Source organism: Acyrthosiphon pisum, chromosome A1 (assembly GCF_005508785.2).
Source record: "Acyrthosiphon pisum isolate AL4f chromosome A1, pea_aphid_22Mar2018_4r6ur, whole genome shotgun sequence".
Taxonomy (NCBI): Eukaryota; Metazoa; Arthropoda; class Insecta; order Hemiptera; family Aphididae; genus Acyrthosiphon; species Acyrthosiphon pisum.
The window spans coordinates 43062750-43088710 of NC_042494.1; the positions used below are offsets into that span (position 1 = coordinate 43062750).

The following is a 25961-nucleotide window of genomic DNA, read 5'->3' on the forward strand; positions in this document are numbered from 1 at the left end:
TATTGTATGTATTTTTATTATATCGATTAAATCATTCCATACACGATACAATATGTAGGCATGTAGCCATGTAGGTACTTTATAACTTGTATATGAGTATTTTACAATATATTCGGCAATTCATCATAATTGATATTACACAATTGTCGATCATTGAACCAAGTTTTACTCGTTCTCTTAGATAAATGCATTTTAGTTTTTAATTTTGTACGTAGAACATCAGAAATCAATAATTATGATACCTATAGATATTATACTCTGCATAGGTACAGCTACTCCAACTCCATAGATAAGTATATAAATTATAAACTAACAAGTTAAAATATTTGTGAGCTACTCCAAAAATTGTACACAGCCATATTATATACTTAGAATCTAGGTATATAATCATAGCCATGGCGAAGGGTGTGCAGGATTGCAGGAAGTGTGACCACATAGAGCGTCGCCCTTTTTTATTGGGCTTAGTGGGGGCTAGCTTTTATTAATTGCACAGGGCCTCGCAAATCATATCACTGCAGCATTGAGAATAAACAAATAGGTTATGTATCCATAATCCATATATCCTGGGACTTAGGTATGATTTATTGTATTTCATTATTTATTTCCATCACGAATGAAACATTTTTTTGTTTTATTTTATGAATATATCATAGTTGGATATTTGTTATCGGCTCATATGGGGCTTAGTCTCCCCCACCCACAACATATAAATCAAAATCAGTTAGTAAACATTAAAAACAAATACATAGGTAGTGTCTTTTATATAACACTTTAGGTACCTATCTCAAAAATTCCATTCGTTGTTATTTACTTATTTAGTACCTAGGTACCAGCTATGACCTATCTATTTTACCCCAATGATCACATATAATAATAGATTTTCAAAAATCTCATTTCAAATGTTGTACATAGTTTCGTGAGTAATTAATATGTTTATTCCTGAAATTTTTCAGTAGAATCTATAAACAAAACGTTGGAAAAATGACAAGTTGAAAGACGTCACGGAAAATGTGTTTTAGTTTTTTACTCATAAAATGTTTAAATTAGTTAAAATATTAAGTATAATATATAAAAAATACAAATATTATATAGTATTCATACCAGGGATCACTAATTAATATTTTTGAAGGGACTGCACCTTAGGAATTAACTTTAGGAATAGTTTTCAGAGGCCATACAAATTTATTGTATATTATGTTACATTGTTACCTTAAAAAAGTAAAGGAAAAATCAAAAAAATCAAATTAAAATTAATAAAAATCTCATATCATTCACCATAAAAAAATGAATTGCGTGTCTGCGGGCCAGATAAATTTTGCCCACCATACGAGCAGCCATTTGGATTTGGTGATCCAAGCTGGTGTATATTTTAGCCGTTAGACATTTGATATGCTCTACTGGGCCTTGGCCAATGCTAATAGCGCCCCGTAATAATATATACAGTAGGTATCTACTAGTAATACTTTATGTAATATATATTAAGTAGATAATATAATACGTAATGTCCTGCTCACACCTTCCCTAAGGACAGTCCTTGCTTTCTATATTATGTCGTGGTTAGGCATTTTAAATATATTTGAATAAAACATAAAATACAAACACTATTTTTGGTAAACATAACTGTGGTACTTTTTTGTATATTTCTATTATTCTATATTTCAGTTCCACTATTATCTTCGGCATTTTCTAAATTATTATATATTTATAATAAAATATGTTATAGGAACCTTTACCTACGGTTGGCTGTATTCCATTAAATAAACACAATTATAATAAATTGTCAACATGTAAGCCACATTATATATTATATTATGATATACTTATAATATTATTACTTTAATTTTTAAATAAAAGAATCATACTTAATACAAATTTTCAAAAATATACCAATATATAAATTAGTTGAAAAAAAAGGTATCAACTAATTTTCCACCCCCTCCGGCCTTCCACTACACCATTTATAAGTATACATGTCTGAATTGATCAGGAAAAGTGGCCCAGTTAAAATATCTAGTTCCGCCTATGGATATGCCTTCCCCCTTTCCTCCAATTGTATATTCTCCAAATTTATTTGTTCTATAATTCTGCATACATTTTTATTTTGTATTTTTCCCGTAATTTCCCTAGTCAATTTTACGCTAATTTTGTTTCATCACTTGTCCGATCGGATTTTGGACATCAATGTCCATATCGATCGGAGTGATGGATTGAGAACCGATGATTTTTTCTGTGTTGTTCTTTACTGATTAGTGATTGTCTACCCGACCAAAACATAAGGACTGTGAATTCTCATTAAATTAAATTCAATTTAATTATTAATGAATTTCTAACTTGCAAATTTTCGAGATTTTGATGAATTTCGTCCAAATTCTAACTTTATAAGCTTATATAAAAAAAATGTGACTATGTATTTTTGATATTTTTTAGTTGGAATATGATCAACTTTTAAGAAACCTTGTATTACATTTCAAGGATTTTTTTAGAGTGAAAAAATGTTTATTGATACCACATAAAGAAGAAAAAACAAAAAAAAATATTTGAGCGTTAAATGTCTATAATTATGTCAAAAAGTGTCAAAATATTTTGAACATTAATTTATCATGTACAGAAAATGCTATTATAAATATCTATTAGCTAATATTTGGTGAAAATTTAAAGTACTTACAGTTATTCTTTTTTGAGTTGAACCAAAAAAACAATATCACTTTGTTGACAATTAAAAAGTTTGATTTATATCACAAAGACACAAACTACCCTTAAAATTGAAAATTGAACCATTTTTTCTACTATTTTTCGTGCATACAAATACAAAAATAATTTTAAGAAAAATGATATCAATGTAAAATCAATATATTCATCCCTCTGTTCAGAACCTAAAATGTATTTATTTAGAAGTTGAGCTAGACTATATACACATTTTTGCCATTTGGCTAATTTTTAATAATACATTTTTATTCATAATCAACGTAAACTGAAAACCAATATTTTTAGTCATACAATTTTATTAATATACAATTATATATTTATATAGCAAGTCCCAAGTCTGAAAAATGAAAAAATAATATTAAAAAATTTCCCTCAACGGCTCAACGTAATTTACGTATGAATAAAAATTTATCTAAATGGTCGTAATTTACAGTGACCCCTTTGAACTTAAAAATAATAGATAACAACCATCACAAATATCTGCGATAAATATTGGTATCGAAATTTGCACAGTTGACTGTCGTGATCCACCGTAACAATCACGATGTAGAGAAGATCTTCTCTACATAGTGGTAACGACTGTCGTGTAGTGAAGTATCGCGGGAACACGTTGAGAACCAATGGCCAGGGTCGCCGCACACCCTCCGTTGGCAGCATTGGTCTCTATGTTCACGGCAGATTTCGTGACAAATGGCAACTACGGTCTACGGTCTACGACTTTTTTTTTCTTCATTATTATTATTATTATTATAATATTATATTATTTTGTCGTGTTCGAACGCCACACAGAGGCGAATTCCCGTCTTGTCCGGTCCGAGTGTCCGACCGATTTCGTTTACTCGTTGCCTGCGCGCGCGATCATCGGCGAGTTGAACCCGGGAACGTCATATTATAGTGCGTCTCCGCCAGTTACGCAGAAAAATAAAAAATAATTTTTTTTTAAATTCGTAAACAAATCAGGTACAAAACAAAATTCCAGAAATAACAGACCGCGAATTCCGATCGATTGACGAACGCTGACGTATCCGGGATCCACGGGATTATCAGCAGACCCACTTGTCCATATTATATTATATATATTATATATGTATAACAATACATCGGGCATAACAACATCAATGTTTTAGTTGCGTGCGGCGGTACCGTTGTTATTGTTGTCGGGGCGTGTGTGTGTGTGTTTGTGTGTGTGTGCGCGCGCGTTCGGCGGTGCGATGGCGTTTAGATGAGGGGCCCACTGACGCCGTTTAGTTTGCCGGCAATGAACACGGAAGAGGGGTACAACGGCGGCAAGCCGGGCCAACAGCAACAACAGGCCGGCGGCGGTTTTGGCCAGAAGGGCGACAACGGAGACGGGGGTGGCGTCAATAACAAGGTGAAGTACACAATGCCCGGCGTGTTGCACTTCATACAGCACGAGTGGTCCAACTTCGAGCTGGAGCGGTCCCACTGGGAGATCGACAGGGCCGAGTTGCAGGTGAGGACCAATTACTGTCGTCGTTATTCGGGTAGGACGTGTTACACAGCCCTATAGATATCTAGGTACCTACTTTCGGATGGCTCCAGATTTCGCCCTTAAATGTTATGCTATCGGTCGACTACCTACACAGAACGTCTTACATTCTGTCACGGATCTAGAGCAAAGATCTTAGGGAGAGAGGGGGCCACAATTTTTTTACAACACAAATACAATTAGGTATTTTAATTTAAAATTGTTTCCAAATGGGTACCTATTATGTTAATCTTTATGTAATAAATCAATAACCTAATAATTATACATTAAAATCCATACGTCTTTTCATATTGTTGCTTTTCCCAAAACGGTCAATTATTAGGTCAATGTTTATGTAAATTACCTCATGAAAATTAGAGAAATAATATGTTTGGGAGGTGGGAAGGGTCTGGGCCCCTAGTCCCTCCAGAATATGTCCCTGCTCATATTGCATACATAGGTTACCTCGAGGGTTACCTATAGTTCTATCAAAGTGGATGTTCTAAGTGCTTGGCTACTGTATGTTCCGATATCAAATGATAAATATTTAATATATATTATAGCCCTTCTGATATCTATAGTCTATCTAGTATCTACCTCTTGGCGTGTATTAGATTAGATTTAAACAAAATACTGACAAATTAAATTATTTTAATTTTAAATCATCTTATAAGTTGATTACATTATATTATGACTTGTATTTGGTATATATTTCTTCAATGGATAGGAATATTAAATTAGAAAATATATGTCAAGAACAGGGCCGGATTGGACATATTTGGCCCACCAAGCCCACTTACAAACTGGAGGCTCTTAGGTACATTTTTATTCCATGCATAGTTTTTTTATTTTATAGTAACCATTTCTTCAACTTAAACTCTTAACATATTTTCAGTCATTGCGGCCTCTCATGACTTGAACGGCCCACCGAGTTTTACTTGGTAACTCGTCAGACCAATCTGGCTCTGGTACCTAAACAAAGTGTCTTGTTTAAAAACATGGTAGAACAGGATAAATATGATAAATTTCCAAGATTTATTTTATTCACTAGTTTCCCTAGGTAGCAATATAGGTTGAATATTACTTATTATTAACTTTTCCTATTTATCCATTATAGGTAAGACAATCAAATTATTATTTTTAAATATAAATTTAATTAATGTAACTAACCTTATATTTCAAATATTTATTAATGAGAATTATTATTTTGATTTCAAAAAATAACAATTATAGGCGAGATTATTGGTATCTACCTATATTCAAAATTGTTAAGTTAATTTTTTAGAACTAGGTACCTTCAATGTCTTATGCAATTAAAATATAATACTTCAGTGTATACCTACCTAGTTATAATATCTTTTACTGGTTCACTGGATTGTACACTTGGTCATATGTGAGTGCTCTCTTTCTCAGATAGGATTTGAATCCACAGGGCCGGTCTATTAGTATAAGTTCTATACCTAATACAAACTACAGCGTTAGAAAAAACATAGAATATGATTGTATTTTAAGTTGAAAAATTATATTGCTATATAATGTTAATAATTTGTGAAATAAATAAACATCTTTAATAATATCTAATGAGATAAACATTTAATGTACAGTACTATCTATAGTAGATTAATCTAACTATAAATACTCTATAAAACAGTACCTACGTTATGTTACATTTTGAATTTTTTTATTTATTTGTTTTATTAGGCAAGAATTGCATTTCTTCAGGGTGAAAGAAAAGGTCAAGACAATCTGAAAAATGATTTAATTCGTCGAATTCAAATGTTAGAACACGCGCTACGAGCTGAAAGGTAATATTAATATTATTTAATAAAATTATTACAATTTGTATCAAGTAAACCAAACCTCTTATTGGAAATGTAAGTTTACTGTAATGTTTTTATAAACCGTAAATTGTTGGACCTCATATTTTATTACTATTTCTATGCTTGTCTGATGGTAAATATTGCTATTTACTATTCAGTATTCGTTAACCTGGCTATGATTCTAACAATGTCTACTATTACATTTCATGCAGTTAAGGGGGATAGTGGATGAATACCTTGAGTACCAAATGTTAAGGGCGGAAAAAATCAATTATCTATCAGCTACCTAGTGACCAAAATATATCAGTGGTGGCTATGCAAATATATTTTTTGATGAAGCAACTTATTGATTTTGTGTTTACCGACTTAATTTGAATTTAAATTACTGTGTTAATATAAAAAGTAATTCTGAGCGGATACTTTGTGTCAGCTCCTATTTCTAAGGATATTTTATTTTGCTATAAATTACTTAATACATCATTATTAGCAGTAATATGGCATAGATTGAATTTCAATTAGTTTTTGAAAAAATAGCAAAATATAATAGGTAACAACATTGATTATAAATACTAGTATTTATAATCAATGGTAACAATCAATTATTGATTATTATTATTTTATATCATATTGTTATTAACTGTTAACTCATTAGTCACCGATGTCCCGTAGAATGATGTAAATAGTTTTATCGTATTGTATATTTTTAAAATACACCCTTGATTAGACGTGTATAATCTACTTCATAATATTTTTGTACACCATTTATAAATTACCAACATTATAAGCAATACATATATACATATTTTCATCATTATCTTAATATACTCAAATTAAATGTTTGGTATTCAATTTGGAACATAATATAATACTCTTATTTAATTGATACTACTTGTACCTATATCATATTAAAATATTTGTATATAGGTATTTATTATTTTCATATTTTGGTTATTCTATAATATATTAGAAACAATAAAATATATACATTTTTTATTTTTAGAGCAAAATATCATAAACTAAAATATGGCACAGAAATTCCACAGTCTGAAATGCAATTACCTTCGGCTTCTTCGAGTGCACAAGATGAATATTCTTCTATACCAGAAGTTGGTGCAGACAGTGAAGCTCCATTATCATCAGTATCAAATGTCAGTTGGAAACAAGGCAGACAGCTACTTAGAGAGTAAGTTTATTTATTTTTTACTATAGTTTCAGTGTTTATATAATATCTTATATATTTTCAGATATCTACATGAAATTGGGTATACGGATACAATAATAGATGTTCGGTCATCACGTGTTCGGAACCTTTTAGGTCTGAATAATAATAACAATTTGAGTGGTATAGAACAAGGGCAAAGCGACAATAATCAGATAAATGGTAACAACTACAATAAACGTTTTAGTGACAATCAAGGCCAATGTTCCCCTACCAAACGAGTAAGTATTCTTTAAATTTTCAAAATATAATTAAATTATTTGTGAAATTAATATTCTCAGACACAGCAGCAGCAACAACAACAAAACCAAAAGAAATTACTGGATGTTGAATCAGCTGTCATGGCAAATTTTGAGTTTTTATCTGAAATGCGTAGCACAAGTGATTCTGGTGATGTAGATATGGATGATGATGGTGTTGATGATGATGATGATGATGAAGATGATGATGATGATGAAATGGGGATGGCGGATGATGTCATTGATATGACATCTATTTGTAAAGTATGATGCCTTTAAAACTTTTTCTAAAATATTAATTTTTAATTTATTATTATTACTATTTGTTTTAGTTTGGTCCTGATGATGTAGATGCAGAGGCTGAAGAAGTTGTAAATGAGCTACAATTATTGACAGAAGACATAAGTAATAAAGAGAATGAACAAAACGACTGGAGTAAGTATCTGTAATATTGTATTAAATTATAACAAATGTTATGTATCAGTAGGACCCAGTTTTTTTGGTTAAAAATGTCAAAGTTGCTCATATTATGTTCCAAAAAATTCTATATTTTGTTTTTTTTATTCTCTTAAGGACGAAAAAAAATATCAATTTATGCTTTATTATATACATTTTCAATCTTCTTAGTACTAATTAAAGAATATTTAAACATGAAAGTCAAAGTATTTAATGAACTTACTATAAGTAAGTTTTGTCAGTATGAAAATACTGAAATCACGCGAACTGCTGTATATTGGGTGAAGGCATGGCAACAACTTAATAGTACTATCAGGGCACGTGTTTCAAAAGAATCGCGGTAAAAAAGTCCAGTATGTATATATAGGGTATAACAGATAAAACTGACTTTTGGAATAACTTTTGTTATAATCAATATTTTTTTATTTTTTTTTTCTGTTACATCTTGTAATAATGATATACATAATGTATTATGATGATTTCTTAGTCAATTATCATCATATAAATAATTTATCTAAAAAAAAAGTCCAGTTTATATCTCACGCCGCAGCAAAGAAGATCGTATCTCTGTTTTTACAAGTTGTCTGAACTGTTTATGTGTAGTTCCCGCAAAGATGGTAGTAACTGCATTTTATTATTTGGAACGTCTGATTGTTTTATGCTACTATCAGTTTCATGGGAATTGCCCAAGAAAAGTTTTGACAACTTGAAAAAAAAAATTGTGAAAACAGATACGACCTTCTTTGCTGCGGCAGGCGATATATACTGGACAATCTTAATTAAAAAAAAAAATTCAATAATTATAATTACTAAGTCATTACCTATATAAAAAACCGAAAAATGTTCATACAAAAACAATATACATAATATATTATAATGATTTCTTAGTTTAATGAACATAAAGACTATTTAGTAATTACTAATTTTGCTTGGTAAATCATTTTGTTACAATTTGTATTAATATTATTGGAACATTTTATTGTGCATCACATCGTATTTTCCCTTTTACCTAATTATATGTACCAGACTTTTTAACCGTTGACTTATAACCACGGACTTTTTGGTAGCCTACCATTTCAAAATTATTAGATGCAACTTAATAATTTTCAAACAAAATCAGTCTAAAAAATTATAATTTATAAATGATTCAAACACCAAAAAATATTTTGGCACCTCAATATAAAACTCTAAATTAATAATAATAAATTAAAATTAAAATATATGAGTTTTATTTTCTTACAATTTATAAAATATACCAAGATATTTTTAAGAAACTATTTGCCAAAAAAAAAAAAAAAACATTTTCCTGTGAACTTATTTAATGAATTGTTTAATAGTATAATGCAATAGAGATATGTATAAACCTATAAATCATTGCAATCTACTTATCAATTGTTTTTTTTTTTTAGAAGTTTCAAACAGAGATGTATTTAACAAGAATTCAAATAATGCTAATTGGATAAAAAATGAACCAGTTGAAATGGTTGATGGAAATATGGATTTAGCTTTAGGGTTAGGAGAATTGGCGCAACTCACTGTAAATAATGAATCAGAGACTAATGCAGATGTAAGATTAAATATTTATTCAATTCTTATTTTGTTTATTTTTAACTATTTTTTCTTCCAGATTATTGATATGAAAACTGCGTCAAGAAAAACATGGAATGCTAAGTACACTCTACGTAGTCATTTCGACGGTGTTCGAGCTTTGGCTTTTCACCCAACTGAATCTATTTTAATAACTGCTAGTGAAGATCATACTATGAAGCTTTGGAACTTGCAAAAAACTATTGCTCCAAAAAAGTATTAAAATTTTTTTTTTTTTTCATAATATTGTATCTTGATCTGTGATCAATTTTCAAATTAAAATATGTTATTTATAGGTCAGCATCTTTAGATGTAGAGCCATTATATACATTTCGAAGCCACACTGGACCAGTATTTTGTTTAGCGATTAGTAAAAATGGTGAACACTGTTACAGTGGTGGTTTGGATAATGTAATCAAAGTGTGGGCAATGCCATCAGCTAACATAGATCCCTATGATTCTTATGGTAATAAAATATTTACAGTACAGTTATATAAGTTACAATTATATTTATCTACTAACTTTTGTGTTTAGATAAAAACATTCTGATCAATAACCTTGAAGGTCACGAAGATGCTGTGTGGGGAATTTCAGTTCATCATAATCGTTCAGAGTTATTATCATGTTCAGCTGATGGTTCAGTTAAACTCTGGTCACCAACCAATCTCAAGACACCATGTTTGTCGTCTTATGTTTCTGATCAAGGTAAACAATATTTTAAACTCAATTATAAATATAGTGTTTGTTTGCTTTTATATTATTGACATAGTATGTTAAATGCCTTAATTTGTTGTACAGATGAAATTCCTACTTCAGTCGATTATGTTAGAGACATTGAAGGTCAATTTGTTGCATCTTATAATTCATCTCATTGTGTTATTTATGATATTGAAACCAAGAGTCCTATAACTCGATTAGAATGCTCAAAGGTTAATATTTATAAGCGTTATATTTTAATTTGTAAAATAATATATACATTTTATGTTATTGTAAAAGGATCCTTCTGAAATGGCAACTCAGCTAATTCATCGGGTTAAATGCCACCCAACATTACCTCTAACTATTACAGCACACGATGACCATCATATTCGTTTCTTTGATAACAATACTGGTAAAATGGTTCATTCTATGGTCGCCCACTTAGATGCTGTAACTAGCTTGGCAGTTGATCCTAATGGCTTATATTTATTATCTGGAAGTAAGACTTAAATATTTAAAAATATGTGTAGCAAAAATACTCATAAAAATGTGTAATTGATTGTTTTAGGTCATGACTCATCCATTAGAATATGGAATTTAGAAAGTAAAACTTGTGTACAAGAAATCACTGCACATCGAAAAAAGTTAGATGAATCTATATTAGATGTCGCGTTTCATCCATCCGAAGCATATATTGCCAGTGCTGGAGCTGACAGCCTAGTCAAAGTATTTGTATAGGTACAGTTAATGTATAATATAAATTAGTAAGACACTCAGTTAATTTTATCTTGGTGTCTTTTGTTTGACCGACTTTTGATCAAATCCATCATTGTAGTGTTGCAGTAATCATGATTTATTAAGTTGAATTATTACTTTTTCTTTTGAAATTGTTTTATTATATTCATTTTTTTCTTAAACTTAACATTTAAAAAGTAAAATTTTTGTGCATAACTTATTAAGTTTCTGTGATTTTAATTTTTAGTAAAATTATAGTTTTTAAGGTTTCTATGTATTATCATATTTTATATGATTGAACTCCCATTATTAATAATCAATAATTATATATATATTATATATTTTTAATCCCTTTATTTTTATTATTTCCATTTATATTTTCAAAGATTTTGTTAAATGTACATTTTTAGTGTTGCTGTTAGAAGCACTTAATATGCTAATTTATTTTTCTCAGTTCAGTTATAATTATGACCATATTCCATCCTTACCTTGTTATAAAATGGTTTACATTGTTAATCAAATTTTTTGAAACTACAGAGTTATTGAACATTTTTAATTTGCAAATAGTTAATACTTAAGGGTTAGTTATATAATATTCTAGTTCTTTTTCATTATACTGTGCATGTATATTTTGAAAATGAATATTTGAATATACACATTAAATTTTACTCTGGATAATTGGGCCCTTAAAAATAAACTGAAATTTAAAATTATAGTCAATATTGAATCTCAAAATTAGTGCCACCCTAATTTAGAGATCAAACAGGGTTCTTATGTGTGTATCAAACCGTGTATTCTTTATGTTTTGTTTATTTACTATTATTGTTCTTAACAAAAAAATTGCTTTTTATCATTATGTTTTTATACTGCAATTAGATCAGTGTTGGCTCTAGTCATTTTTCTGTTATTTTCTCAGATTCAATTCAACATCATTTTTTTAAACACAAAAGGGACCTTGATTTCTAAAATTGAAATATTTCGCATTTAACTTACAACAATAAATTATCATTGTATACTTAATAATTATATATTTAAAAAAATGTAATATTTATAATATGTAAACAATATTTATTTTAAGATCGAAAAAACAATAAAGAATAATAAAGTAGTTCTGACACTCTTATATTAAAATTAAAATATTAGAATAATTTTATGTTTTAAGTCTAGTCTGACAATATCATTAAAAAATAAATAAATATATAGACCATATTACCACAATATTTATATTTATTATCTAAATCAAGTATAATATGTATGTGCCTGTTTCATAGTGAAACTCAAATGTGTTCCAGAGTGGTCGATATAAATGTGTTGTATATTCATGTGAGATACTTTCAATGTAAGGATGATATTGTAGTTCTGGCTTATTTTACACAAAAACTAAAAACAAATTATAAATATTTTACATATTTATTGTATTGGGAAATGTTCTGCCATTTTTGTTTTTACAAATAAAATATTTTATATTTTTCTCAGTACAATAAATATATGCAAAATGAAACAGACACATTATTATTTAAATTATTTATCGAATATGATATCATAAGAGTTATAGCATTATTATACTACCCAAGTGTGTTGACCTTAAGTGATTACTGTAGACAAGTGTGTGATCAACTACACTACTATAAAAAAAAGTAGAATACTATATTATATATTTATATATATATAAAAAAGATAAACAAAATGTACCTATACTATAACTTGTTGTATAATATTATATACTGTTGTAAAAATATATAATTATTATCATTATTAATGTTGTATTATTGTTCCGCATTCTATTTTTTCTGAAATGTGTAAGGAGTCGTCCAACATTTCCATCACAATTCCTTTACAAAAAATAAAATTCAAACAGTATTGTTTCAATACATTTGTATAACACATTGGTTATATATTTTTAAATTAAAAAAAATTAACTAAGTTTTTATAGTTTTAACAAATACATTTTGATTATCAGAGTTAGTAATTAAAAATTAAGTTAAAACTTAAAATGTGCTTTTGTTCTAACTGAATCATAAGCAAAATGCTTGTTTGTAAGACATGCTTCTTATCATTACTTCATGTAATGATTTAACAAAATATGTTGATTTCTTATAAATAATAAGTAAAAATAAAACGTATTCTTAACTTATTAAAACATTACCTAATTAATTTATATTTTATAGTTTTTCCTCCATATTGTCTATAATATATTTCACTAAGTATTGTTCTCTTGTCCATTTAATAACAATAATGAAATATTTTGTTTTAATTAATGTCAGGTGAATTAAATTTTTATTTTATTTCATATTATACTTAATATAATTTTACTATATTTCAGATTTTGAATTAACATATACATTAATCTCACGTGTTATATTTTCTAAATAAGTAATCAAAAAGTTTCATGCGACTATCTATTGATTATAACGTTTTTTTACGACTTAAGTAAAAATTAAAAACTCAAATGTCATGACTCATGATTATTGGTTTCAAATTAAATACAAACCTCAAAACACAATTGTATCTTGTCAAGTAAGGTTAGTTTATGTTCTGCTCAAATACAGCTGTTTAAAGATTTTGTCCCTTTTTTCTAAACGCATAGTGAATTTTAATTTGCAATTCTACTCATTTTAATTAGTGATTTTACTAATTTTGAAGAAAATAAATATTTAAACATCCAAATGTTATTTAAATACATTTATTTCATAATTATGAGAACAATTAGAAATGTTAACAATGATTACAAATGACTAAAGAAATAATTCAGTCTCATATTTAAAATTTTAAAAATGTTTGCAATTATTCTCTAAATTAAGTGTACAATGTATTAATTATCAACAGGAAAATGATCAAATTAATAAAAAAATGAATATTTTTTTAATAACTTATATAATAACATATAATATAATATAATAAAAAGAAAATTTTGAATTGTGGAAACGGTTTGTAATTTATCTTTTATGGTGTTAAAATAATGAACAATATTATTAAACTTACTAATTTCAAGTTAAACAATTAAAATGTAAAATCTACTAACATTAATACAGATTTGTTTTATCCCAATTTGCTTAAGATCTAATTTTAAGAATTAAATGCACAATTTATCATCAAGTGCAGACATCCCCTTAATGGGTGATTATCAAATAATCTAAATAGATACATCAAGGAAATATATCACTAACAATGGGACAATATGATTAACATATTAATTTTTACCATAATAATATTTATTATATACATCATTTAGGTATATAGATCACACATTTTTAAAAAAACAAACAATAATAATAATAATTACTCCTTGTCTTCAAAATGTTTGGCAGAGGAATTATCTTCCAATCGGGCGCCCATGCATGGTCCGGCTTTTGTATTGGAAGTATCAACGAAGTCATGTTGTGAATTGTACCACGTTACTGATAACCTTCTGTCTTGAAAGAGCTTACCCTTGATCTGTGCGGTTTCTGCGTCTTTTCTTATTTCATATTTTATTACTAATGCAGGAATTATAGTATCAGATATATATTCAATAATATTACCAAACTGTAAAAAATGTGTAACAACTTGATCTTCATCATCTACTTCATACCCAGACACTAATAATTGAGTTGGTCGATGGTCAACTGAGATGCTGGTAGTTTTTGTTTCACGGACTTTATTTTTAGCTTCCAGTAATTTGTTTGCAATAGCCAATTTTTCTTTCATTTGATAAGCAGTTTTAGCAGCCCCAGATGCCGGTGTAATTCCTAGACTTTTTAATTTATTTCTCAAAATAATAACATTTTTCTTCAAATCTAGTATTTCTTTTTCATCGCTATGTCCTTGTTGTTGTTTAATGAATAAATCTAAGTCAGTTAACAACAAGTTCTTCAACGCTTCTTGTTTGGCTTCCAATAATTTATCCTCTTTAGTAGGTGTTTTTGGTGGTAGGCTATTTTTAACTTTGACATTAGATTGAGATATAATTGGTCTTTTTACTGCAGACGCTAGGTCAGCTTGAATATTTTCAATATTAGTTTTAAGTTGAATGATAGTAGACATTAACATTTGTTTTTGTTCGCCTTTAACATTAGGGGCAGCTTCTATTAGTTTATTTAATTGTTCTAGCTGTTTGTCCAACAGTTCTTGTTTACGCTTGGTGATGGCAGCAGAAAAATCTTGAGCTAGTTTTTTAGCTTCTTCTTGTTTTTTAAGCAATGATGATTTGATGACTTCAGCTTCTTTTTCATTTGTTAATCTTGTTTGACCAGTAATTCTATTATCTAAAGATAGAGTTTTAGGTTTTTGTGGTGGTGAAGTAATTTTGTCTTCAACAGGCTTTACTTCTGTTGAATTATCAGAAAACCAATTAGCTGTAATTGGTAAAGTACCAAAAACAGTTTCTATATTTTGATACGCTTTTTGTGCTTCATGAGAAGCAGAAAATGTAATTGTGGCTTCTTTATTTTCACTACTTGTTTGAATGTTGGTGATTTTTCCAAACTTCATAAAACTATTATTCAAGCTACTTATATTATTTAAATTTTCTGGAACATTTTTCAATTGTACTTCATTGGAGGATACTTTAGGACCTAAACGTCTATAGTCAAACTTTGGCTTTTTATTGTTATTGGAATTATTTTCTTCTTTTTTAAAGGTCTTTCTTTTAAAACGATTTTGGATTTCACCAGTAGGTACACTAACTAATTCACGTTTTTGTTTGGAAAACTTTTGATCCCCACTTCCTCGAACCCAATAAGATCCTTCTGTACTAGGATAGTACATTCGCTGATTTTGGGCTGGCGGATAAGGTTGTACTGGTACAGGCACTGGTACATTTTGAACAATAGGTACTGGAAATGTGGGAGTCAATGGGTTTGTAAAAGATGCCCCAGCATTTTGGAAACTTAAGACACCATTACCCGTAGCCAAGACTACTGGATCTTTTCCATGATCATAAACACATAAATCGCCTTTCATACAGTACCCTTTTTCATCAAAATCAACACATCGACCCAATGTCTTCTTTTCAATACCTTCAGATTTTTTGAATTCAGCGAATATATCTTCTTTGGGTTTTTTAACAGGTGATCCAGACTGAGACCGGGACCGGTTTTTTGGAGACCTAAACCTGCGTTTGAATTTTGGAGATTTTGATCGTCTTGGTGACCACGACCGACCGTGGTAACGATACTTACGATATGATTCTCTTTCTTCGTCTTCATCACTGGTATGATCATCCCTACGATACCGTTTAGATCTGGTGAACTTGACATCTTTAGTCCTCGGTGATCTCGATAACACAAGGGAACGTGATCTAGACCTAGGTTTTTCATCATCCCTAACAATAGGTTTGTCAATAATCGGCTTCTCACCTGTATCAGATTTTTCTCCGGACGAAGTGACCGCAATTTCACATTTAACATCGACCGGATCATCGATCAAGTAAGACTCGTTTCGCAACGTTTCAACTAGTAAAACAGTAAATCCTTCAGTGTCGTTATTCAAGAACTCTTCTAGTTGTGACTGAAGAAACTTCTGAAGTTCATTTATCGGCCGATCACGTTTCAATAATGCAAATATATATTTGGCCAGTGCTGCGGGATCAGCTTCGCATATTGGTCCCAGGACGGCTGTCAGCCAGGTTTTGAAACGTTCTGGATCCTTGATTTGCATCTTTCATGTACTGATGGTAAACACCAGTATCAATGATTGTTTGTAATGGAATGAATCGATCAATTCCGAACAAAATACCAAAAATTAATTACTACTCTCTTGTGGGATACCGAACGGTTTAAGCGTTCAAACGTCCAATCTCCGATGTGTATGTAGTTCAGTGTTGTTAAGTGGATAGTTTTGGCTTTTGGCAAATTATTAATTAGCAATTTCACTGGCACGGACATTTATGTCAACGTAAGTGGTCTACACTGGTCCATAATTCCAAATATCCCCTTTGTTGGCCACACTGGTTTAAAAAAATTACACATCTGGTGTTATTCCCATCTTTAAAATATAATATTACATATATTTTGTTGGCGATCAACTGAACGAAAAAAAATTTGTCAAATGCAACAAATTTACTCATATAAAGTAAAATATCAATGACAAGAAATTGAATCATTTCATGACGTATTAAACTTTATTTTTAACATGTTACGTTGGTAACACATAAAAAGAAATCGGTCGATTCCTTGGTTGGAGATCCTCCTGCGCCCGCGCACTAATAATTCCTAATTTTGTTTTTATCCCTCCGATTGCTCAGCCACAGTCCTAATATTATTTATAGGATTTTCTTTAAATTTCACATCTGTGTGGTTGCACGATCGCGTTAAAATGCCGAAAATTGGTTGACGAAGTTCGGCATAATATTCCGTGAGTATTATAATAAATTGTCGTTTCTTTTAAAACTTATTCGAACGATAGGTTGTTATGTGACACTCACATAATTACATCTTTTATTGCTAGGTATTTAATACTTGGTGGACTGTTCCCCGCAATGACCACCCACTGCGTTAAACTTAAAAAACAGTGCACGATCGGATGTGCGTCGCAAAAATATAGATGTGTTAGATATATTTAAATATTTTTAACTGGGTGATAGAAATAATTATATGGCCGCTAAGCGCCTATAGTTTTAACTTAAAGTGAGATATCGATTGCTAATAAACATTTTTGAATTACAATAGGTAGTATTGTAGTAATATATATTGGATATTAGGTACTTAATATATTTTCATAATATTATGAAATCAATGTTTAATAACTACCTGTACATAGTACATTTGTGACCTGTACCGAACTAGGTATTCATAAGCACGAATTTTACAATGATTAAGATCAGTGGGGCTGAGGGAGGAGGGAGCAATCCTTTAGTCCTTCTCACACACACATACACCCCAACCCGTGACTACATTAGTATAATTTTAGGTATACTATATAGTACATTCAATATATTACTATATAATTTAACTTTTGTGTCAGTATGTAAGCTGGGACGAAATGTCAATTTCATTATAATTTGTTGTGCTGAAACAGTAAAGCCCTCTAGTTTTTCAGTGAGTCTTATGATAATGATTTACTCATTGAACAACTTCGCCCTTCCCCCCCTCCCAACATACCAATATTCAATAATCACATAATCAAATATTTAATAATTTATTTTTATTAAAATAAAATAAAAACTAACTACCTATAAAATTATAAGAGTGCTGAGCATACCTGCAAATTGCGTGTATATGATAATAACTAAATTTAAATTTAATATTATAGATTTAAGGATTTTTAAACGCACATTTACCTCAATCCCGAGTCTTGACAAACAAAATATAGATTTTTTATTATTAGACCTATACGTATAAATTTCACAGTAATGCACATTAAACACAACTAGAATACTGAATTTATTTTAATTAGGTATCTATAACTTTAAATACTCATAACTAAAGACCGGATTTTTGTGTAGCTAAAATAAAAAAAAAATGTGCAATTACTGTGATGCAATTACATGGGATCCGGTCTTTACAGTCATTACAATTTATTATAAAGAAACAATATATTATTAGGATCAATACGTATTGAAGGTATTTGACGTGTTTTTTTTTTTTTAAATAATTTATTTAAATTATACCTTTTGAAACATAATTTTTTTGTGGGGGCTATTTTATTGTTTAATGTGACGGAGGGGGCTTTTGATAAAAAAATTAATATATTGTTTGATTCTCCATAAAAAATATAGACCCATTTCAATAAATGATGAAACAAATTTTACAAATGTTGGTACGTACCTATTTATTAATTATTTAAAAAAAATTGCAATCATTCGTCCTTTGAGTACGTATTATTTAGGTACCTATCTAATTATGTTATAAATATCGTATCATCGTATTATACGAGTAGTAACTATTAACTTTGATTAATAATATTTAGTGGTTTAGGTACCACTTACTGGCTTAGTGCAATAGCTTGGTAAATATATATGTTTAAGATGGTTTTATATTATGAAGTTAACTATTTGAACCTCCGCTCATTTCAATCCCATTTAAAGCTAGTGACAAGAACAACCAGTACTTAGTAATATAATACAATTAAATCTGGCTTCAGTGGCATTGACATGATTTCTGAAAAGGGGGGGATCATAAAAAGAAAACGTCATTGCTAAATGGGAGGGGGAAATTGGAAAATCCCCCACCCTCTTAAAACTTTTTAGTTAGGTAATAAAATATTTAACAATAAGGAACAATGAATACTATTTGAATTGATTTAAAATTCACATCAAACACGGTATGGAAGATTATCCACTCCAAAGTCAATGGGAAGTGATCTGTCCCCTCACCTCCCTCACTTGTCTACACCACTACCTGGCTTAATAGTTTTAATTGGTTATATAATATTTTATATAATATAGACAATAGTCTAATAGTCGTAAACCGTAACTAATTGTATTTATATACATCGGGAATACGCCGATGCTGGTGGGGAAAAGATGCAAAGGACATATTTTACATTTGCCCGTAGGCAGGAGTGCAGGAGTGCTGTTATTAAGACTCTTTTTACTTTACTAAAAAGTAAAGTAAAAATAACAAATTAATCTCAACAGAAAGCAGCATAATAGATTTAAATACTGATTTTTAATTTTTAATTAAAAATAACTTAATTTTTAAGTATGCTTAAATAAGAATTGTCGTTTTTACTGAGAATTATTTTTTTTTGAAAATGTCGATGCTTCTAAATTTAAATTTGAACGAGTAATTGCCAAATAAAACTATAATTACACTTTTAACACATCCACGACTCTATTTTGTATACTTCTGGTGAACCGGAAAATAAAATTAAAAACCCATTATATGATTTGTGTAATTTTTAGGAAAAAATATCATCAAGAGGCAAGAATATTTTAAGTATAATGGGCATCCTAGACTATTGAGCACCCATGCGTTTGTTGTCTTCGTATTACGAACGTACGACATAGCAAATTGTTGTTCACTATAGTTTTAACTGTGCTGTTAATTTTGATATCAGAGTGAATTGATATATTATCAAACTTTTTAGTAAGAACATTATCTGTGCTTAAGCGTCGGTGCTTTTTGATATTTTAATTTTCAAGCAAGATATGGGTATGTAAAATATTACAAATTAAAAATATTCATATCTCGCTCAAAAATTAAAATATCAAATGAAAAACCCGGCACACTTAGGTATAGATAATGTTCTTACCTAAAACTTTGATAATTTGTCAATCCACTCTAATATCAAAATTAACAGCACACAATCGAAACTATAGTGAAAGAAAATTTGCTATCTGTCGAACGTTTGTATAAGACTTAACTTATAAGTTATAACTGATAACTTGCGGGTTTCTTAAAGAAAATATACATTAAAACAATTTAAGAAGGAATGGGTGACGGAGTCCAGTATCCTGTCATGTATATTTCCGGGGTGTGGCATGACCATTCAGTGATGTTCGGATGATGAGTACCTATTTGTAATTTACATTTATATGTAGGTATTTACGCACTATAATGCACTAATAATCAGTCTATTTTCTCGGCGATTTTCATCAATCGACGATAACTTACCAGAAATTCGTTGGTCCATACCGGTATGAATTTCCCCTCAAAATAAATACCGGTATAAAATAAAGAAATTTGTTTGCAATCTGGTTTAAAATATTTGTTATACCGGTATAATTTTTCCGACCCACCTCACGAGCTGGGTCAAAACAGTTGTACCGGTATAAATGCGTAATCACCTAATTTTCTTTTGCATGTCACAACTTATCACAACTTTTATCATGTAATATTATGATAATATTTATAGTTCTTTAATTACCAAATATATTGTTTATTATTTTGTACCTAAAAGGCTAAAAATTTCTTGTTATACCGGTATACACCGATTTGTATACCGGTATAAACTAAAAGATAACGGTGTAATTATTTTTGTGTATCGGTATAAATTAACGAATTTCTTGTTAGTATCTCGATTCTCGGTGTAGACATGCAGTGTGTTTTATACATATTTGCATTATAGTGGTTATATATTTTATATTATTATTCATTAATATATGGCATTATGGCTATTGGCTGGTGACTTATTCCTAAAAGAAACGTACTAACTTCTGAACACATAGCATCATTAGTGTTTATTAGTTGTGTTGGACCTGTTCGATTGGTTAAACCAGACCACTATGTAAAAAGTTGGATTTAAAAGGGTAAAAGAAATGCAGAAGAAGCAAGATGTCCAAAATGAGACGAACATGACATAGATCATTTATATAACAATTTATAGGCATATTTAAATTTATAAAACAAATAACAATTATTATTATGTATTTTAATTTTTAAATAAAAAGGAATATTTCTGTATGATGTAAAATATCATTATAACTGGGGGGGGGGGGGGTATCACTCAACAATAAGACATTTAAATGTTCGGGGACAGACATATTTTTTATACTTTTGCATCCCCCTTCTATTTTTTTTCCAATTCAAGCACTGAATATACATGACATTGTCACATTGATTTTATAAAATATTCAAAATACATTTTAAAATATGCAATAAAAGTTAAGAAATATGTAAAAAAAACCGTTTCAAATAAAAATTTCAAAATAATATTATTTAAATGACATCGGTATACAGGTATTGAATCTTTTTTTTATTTCAACACCATCACCACAACTAAAGCTAAAAAATTTCAAACCAGGGTTAAAAAATTGTACCTAATTGAAATCTAGGAATTTAAAAAAACAATTCACAAACTCCTAACCAAAACAGAAAAAAAATCGAAATCGAAACCTAAGCATTTCAAAAACCATTCTCAAAACTGAAACAATTTCTAGCCCTGTGGAATATATAAATCAGCCTTCTTGTATTGATTAAAATAAACCAAATTTTAATTAATTATTTTTAAATAATTGTCTTAAACACCGTTATTTCATGGAAATTGCACTGGAAACTTACGATTTTTACGTTTTAATATTGATTATGGATTATTCATACGAGATCTTCAAGTTTGTGTACAATGAAAAATATTTGATATAATTTATTACTTTATTAGATTAGAAGTTATAACTGATTTAATATGTTGGCTTAAGGCTTAAGATATGGCTACGAGTCCAATAACATCTATAGCTCTATAGGTATAGTTATTACCCTCTGATATTTAACACAAAAGTTATAAACATAAAAAATATTTATTAAATATACTTTATTAAAAGGAAAACACTGTAACTGCACGTCATGGTTCTGAACTGACACTCATATTATTGATATTAATAAATAATAATATATTTTGAAACTTTCTTAAAACTGATACCATTGACCTTCAACTTTAGGTTTTAGGAAAATTGAAGATAATAACATTGACAGACATGGCGACAGAGATAAGTCAAAGCAAAACAATCTGCATTCTGGCTGTTGTAGCAGGATGTTTCGCCATTCTATGGCCATCTTTATTTTATCCAATGCTAAAAGGATCATTTGCACCTCAGACTCACACAGGTGAGTTAATAATTTATTAAAATAATATTATATGTAGTTTTGATATTATAATTTACGTTCACGGAGTAGGCTGTTGCAATGTGCTGTCCAGTACGGACGTGAATATAGTTAAAATAGTAATGGATATATGTGATCGTGTAATTGATACAACGGACAGAAAAACAAAATTGGAAAAATGTCGTCACGATATTTTCAACACATGTGCTATCAATATAACTGATTTAATCAATGAAAATAAGGTTGGCAAAATTTCGCACAATAAACATTTAATCGACGAAATTAGATCTTTGAATGGATCTCTATGCCTAAAATATCATTATGGAGTTTCCTTGACAAGCTTGGGGGTTACACATAGACTTAAAGAAAGCGATTCTTTAATGAGTAAGGAATTATCATTATTACTTTCACATTACAATTTAATCATAACTTGAGTGTATTTTTAAAAAGCTTATCAACTAATTAGTAATCATTATACCTATTTAATATTCCGGCTATTAAATAAAGTATTTTCTTTGTCCATGGGTATGGATAATAATTAACAATTATACATACCTATCTTTGGCTCCGTCTTACAAACGCAAAACATAAAAAAACTTTGTTCAGAATAATTCATTTAACTCTGTTAATTTTAATATTAGAGTGAATTTATTGATGTATTATCTATCATATTTAAAGGTAAGATTTAAGACTCCACGTAAAATGCTTTAAAATTTAAATATAAAAACTTACGTGGGGCCTTAGATATTGAGTTGGTAGGACGGAGACAACATGCGAGTACGAAAACTACTTAAAAATAATAATTTGACACCACTAAAATAGTTTAACAATTGATTGGACATATATTTTTATTGTAAATTTAATATAGCTAGTCATGCATACAATAACTGTTTAAGAAAAATATTTGTATGCCATTCTTATTAAACTCTTTAATTGTAAATATATTAAATATAGGGTTGACGGTATTGAAATCAGATACCGGTATTGCGGTATTATAATCGATACTGGTATGGAACGGTGGATATACCCTCCATACCGAAAAAAAACCGTTATACCGACACATACAGGAAAACAGCAATACTTATAAGTACCGACATTGTTGACGGAGTTGATTGAATTGAAATAAATATATAATAATGCCGGCAATGTGATATTAAAACTGGTATACGGTGTACCGAAATACCGGCAATGCGCCGATCTTTACAGTATACTAAACGTCATAATATTATGAACGGTATGTCGGTTCTTTGGTATCACGGTATACCATTCAAGCGAGATTTGAGCAATAACCGGTATATCGATATAAGATGGTAAATACCAAAAAACCCGTAAACTCTAGCTAATATTAACTATCAAAGGTTGAACTTTATCTTATAGATCAATTGCATAAATCTAGGTAAACCTACAAGGCTACAACTTACTAACCTTCTACAGAATCAAAATTATATTTTTATATTTTATACTGCAGTTAGTTGTACAACTTTTTTTGGACTATAGAACTAATTTTATTTTGTAATTTATATTGTAAAACAACAATTATAGGCTATACAATTTAAAAATAAAAGAATTCATTCATAGTTATTTTTAATCTGCTCCTCTAGTTCTCTGTATAACTTTTTTCTTTTTTACTTACAACATGTTATTAAATAAACATTAGTGAAGGGTTTAGTTAAAAATGTAAAAGAATCAATAGACAAGAAAAATGTAAAATGTTTTTATTATCATTTATACCTATATTAATTTTTCGTAACCACAACAGACATAATCTTAAGTATATTTAAGCCGCTCGAAACCATAAATTTGTGTTTTTTTCTTAATCCAATTTGATTTTAACAAACTATAATACTAACAAAGTAATAAATAATAATTTTAATGTTGAATCATAATTATAAAGATTTAATTAATAAATGAGTACTATAGCTTATGTTATGCTATAGCCTATAGTTATGCTTGTATAATAATTGTTATGTTTTTCACATTAATAGATACGTAAAACTAGTTAATCAATATTTTTATTGTAATTTATTCATATGTCTGAAGTAAAACAAAAGTTATTATTTTCATTGATTTATATTTCAAAAATATGATTTGTGTACCTTTTTTTAGATAATATTCCGCAAGAAAGAACTCCTGTTCACTTAAGGGCCTCCAAAGCAACAATGCATCCAGCATTAATGGAAAAAGGACGAGCAATTCCCCAACCTCATATTGGACCTAGACATAGTAGTCCAACTCCTCACAGTTTCAAAGTAAACATTTTTGACACAGTATAGATGAACTTGACCATTTAAATTTCTTCTTTAGTTTTAAATTTAACTTTAATACAAAACTCGCCAATTTTTTTTATTATTTGTTATTTTGGTTTTGGATTCAAGCCATGTTTATGTATTTTTGTTCTTGTTATCTAGATTTTTTTTTTAATATTTAACAAAATATTTTAAATTAAAATGTATATAAAATAATAATTAATGTATTAATGCCATTTACATTTGTAATGTACTTAGTAATTTTAATGTGCTTAGTTAAAGGATTTTTGCGAAAATACATTTTTGGGGAAATAAAATTAAATATAAAAGTTAAAAGCAGCTTCACCATACCCTATTATATGTTATAAAATGAAAGGGGCAAGCGAGAAGAGCTACCTAGTACCTACGTACTCACATGCGCGTGTAATATTACGCCTAAAATCAAAATTATTTCAGTGCGAAATGCTGTAGGTAAATCTGACATAAATGAGTTCCGTTTACCGACTTGAGTTTAACATAATAATTTTGAATTCATATTTTATTTGGTATTTAAGTCAATGTTGGATACTTCGAGCCACATTTTTGATTTGTTAATTTATAAAAAAAAAAGTGGGTAAGTGGATGTCGCTCTGCTGTACAGTAGGTTATAAGTGGGTCACTGTATAATGGATAGTATTAAATTTGAATTCAATGATATAATATCACTGTATAAGAAAAACGATTCTGAGCAGAGACGGTATATCAGTCTATGTATTAGACATATTATATATACTTATCTATGGTATTAAAAAAAAAATTGACCTATAATAGGTACCTATAATAAATTCCAAATTAATCATATCATAATATCTATTAGGTAGGTACTTATAACGCGTTATACATCAACAACAAACCGTGATACTATCATAGGTATATAATAGTATACTTTAGAAGTTTCAAGTACCCACGAATAGTATTATACGATCACAACAAAATAATTAAAATAGTTATTCTAGGTTTTTTAATATGTAATTTCGTCCAAATTTGAACTTAAAATGACTATAAAAATAAACTTTGCTTATGTATTTCTTAGAATTTTTGGTAACAGAGTTAAATATTTACGTGGAATCTTGTTTTAAATTTTCAATCCTTAGATATAAAAGTTGAACATTTTATAATTTTTTAACTACAAAATAATTATTCAATTTTAAATTTGATAAATTTTGTCAAAATTTTAACTTCAAATGCTTATAAAAAAAAATTGTGCCTATGTATTTTTAATATTTTTCAACTGATATTGTAGCAATATATCAGGAGCCTTGTATTA

At 29.0% G+C, this 25961-nt stretch overlaps 3 protein-coding genes and 1 long non-coding RNA gene across 6 annotated transcripts in view; 2 read left to right on the forward strand and 2 right to left on the reverse strand.

Moving 5' to 3' along the window:
• The first annotated feature begins 3445 nt into the window (after positions 1-3445).
• Positions 3446-11021, forward strand: LOC100163364 (striatin-3). The gene is made up of 13 exons (XM_008186462.3): positions 3446-4180; positions 5897-6000; positions 7016-7198; positions 7260-7455; positions 7516-7737; positions 7806-7908; positions 9339-9496; positions 9557-9732; positions 9813-9982; positions 10051-10221; positions 10315-10445; positions 10513-10714; positions 10784-11021. The coding sequence occupies exons 1-13, from the start codon at positions 3929-3931 to the stop codon at positions 10951-10953; spliced, it is 2238 nt and encodes a 745-aa protein (XP_008184684.1). The 5' UTR covers positions 3446-3928; the 3' UTR covers positions 10954-11021.
• A 1378-nt stretch (positions 11022-12399) lies between these two features.
• LOC115033717 lies at positions 12400-24642 on the reverse strand. The gene is made up of 2 exons (XR_003839018.1): positions 24506-24642; positions 12400-12782 (listed from the first exon to the last, which is right to left on the reverse strand). It is a non-coding gene; the product is annotated as an uncharacterized LOC115033717 (long non-coding RNA).
• LOC103309867 (RNA-binding protein 26) lies at positions 13618-16935 on the reverse strand. Its single transcript, XM_008186460.3, has one exon. The coding sequence runs from the start codon at positions 16585-16587 to the stop codon at positions 14230-14232; it is 2358 nt and encodes a 785-aa protein (XP_008184682.1). The 5' UTR covers positions 16588-16935; the 3' UTR covers positions 13618-14229.
• The window catches only part of LOC100159280 (resistance to inhibitors of cholinesterase protein 3), a 13672-nt gene continuing 4841 nt past the window's right edge, over positions 17131-25961 (forward strand). For 2 of the 3 annotated variants that reach the window (XM_008186457.3, XM_008186458.3), the window contains exons 1-4: positions 17131-17283; positions 22247-22412; positions 22482-22793; positions 24516-24658. In XM_008186457.3, coding sequence (XP_008184679.1) covers positions 22283-22412; positions 22482-22793; positions 24516-24658 — 585 coding nt within the window. In that variant the 5' untranslated portion in view covers positions 17131-17283; positions 22247-22282. The remainder of the gene's footprint in view (positions 17284-22246; positions 22413-22481; positions 22794-24515; positions 24659-25961) is intronic. The other variant, XM_008186459.3, reaches the window with a different exon arrangement.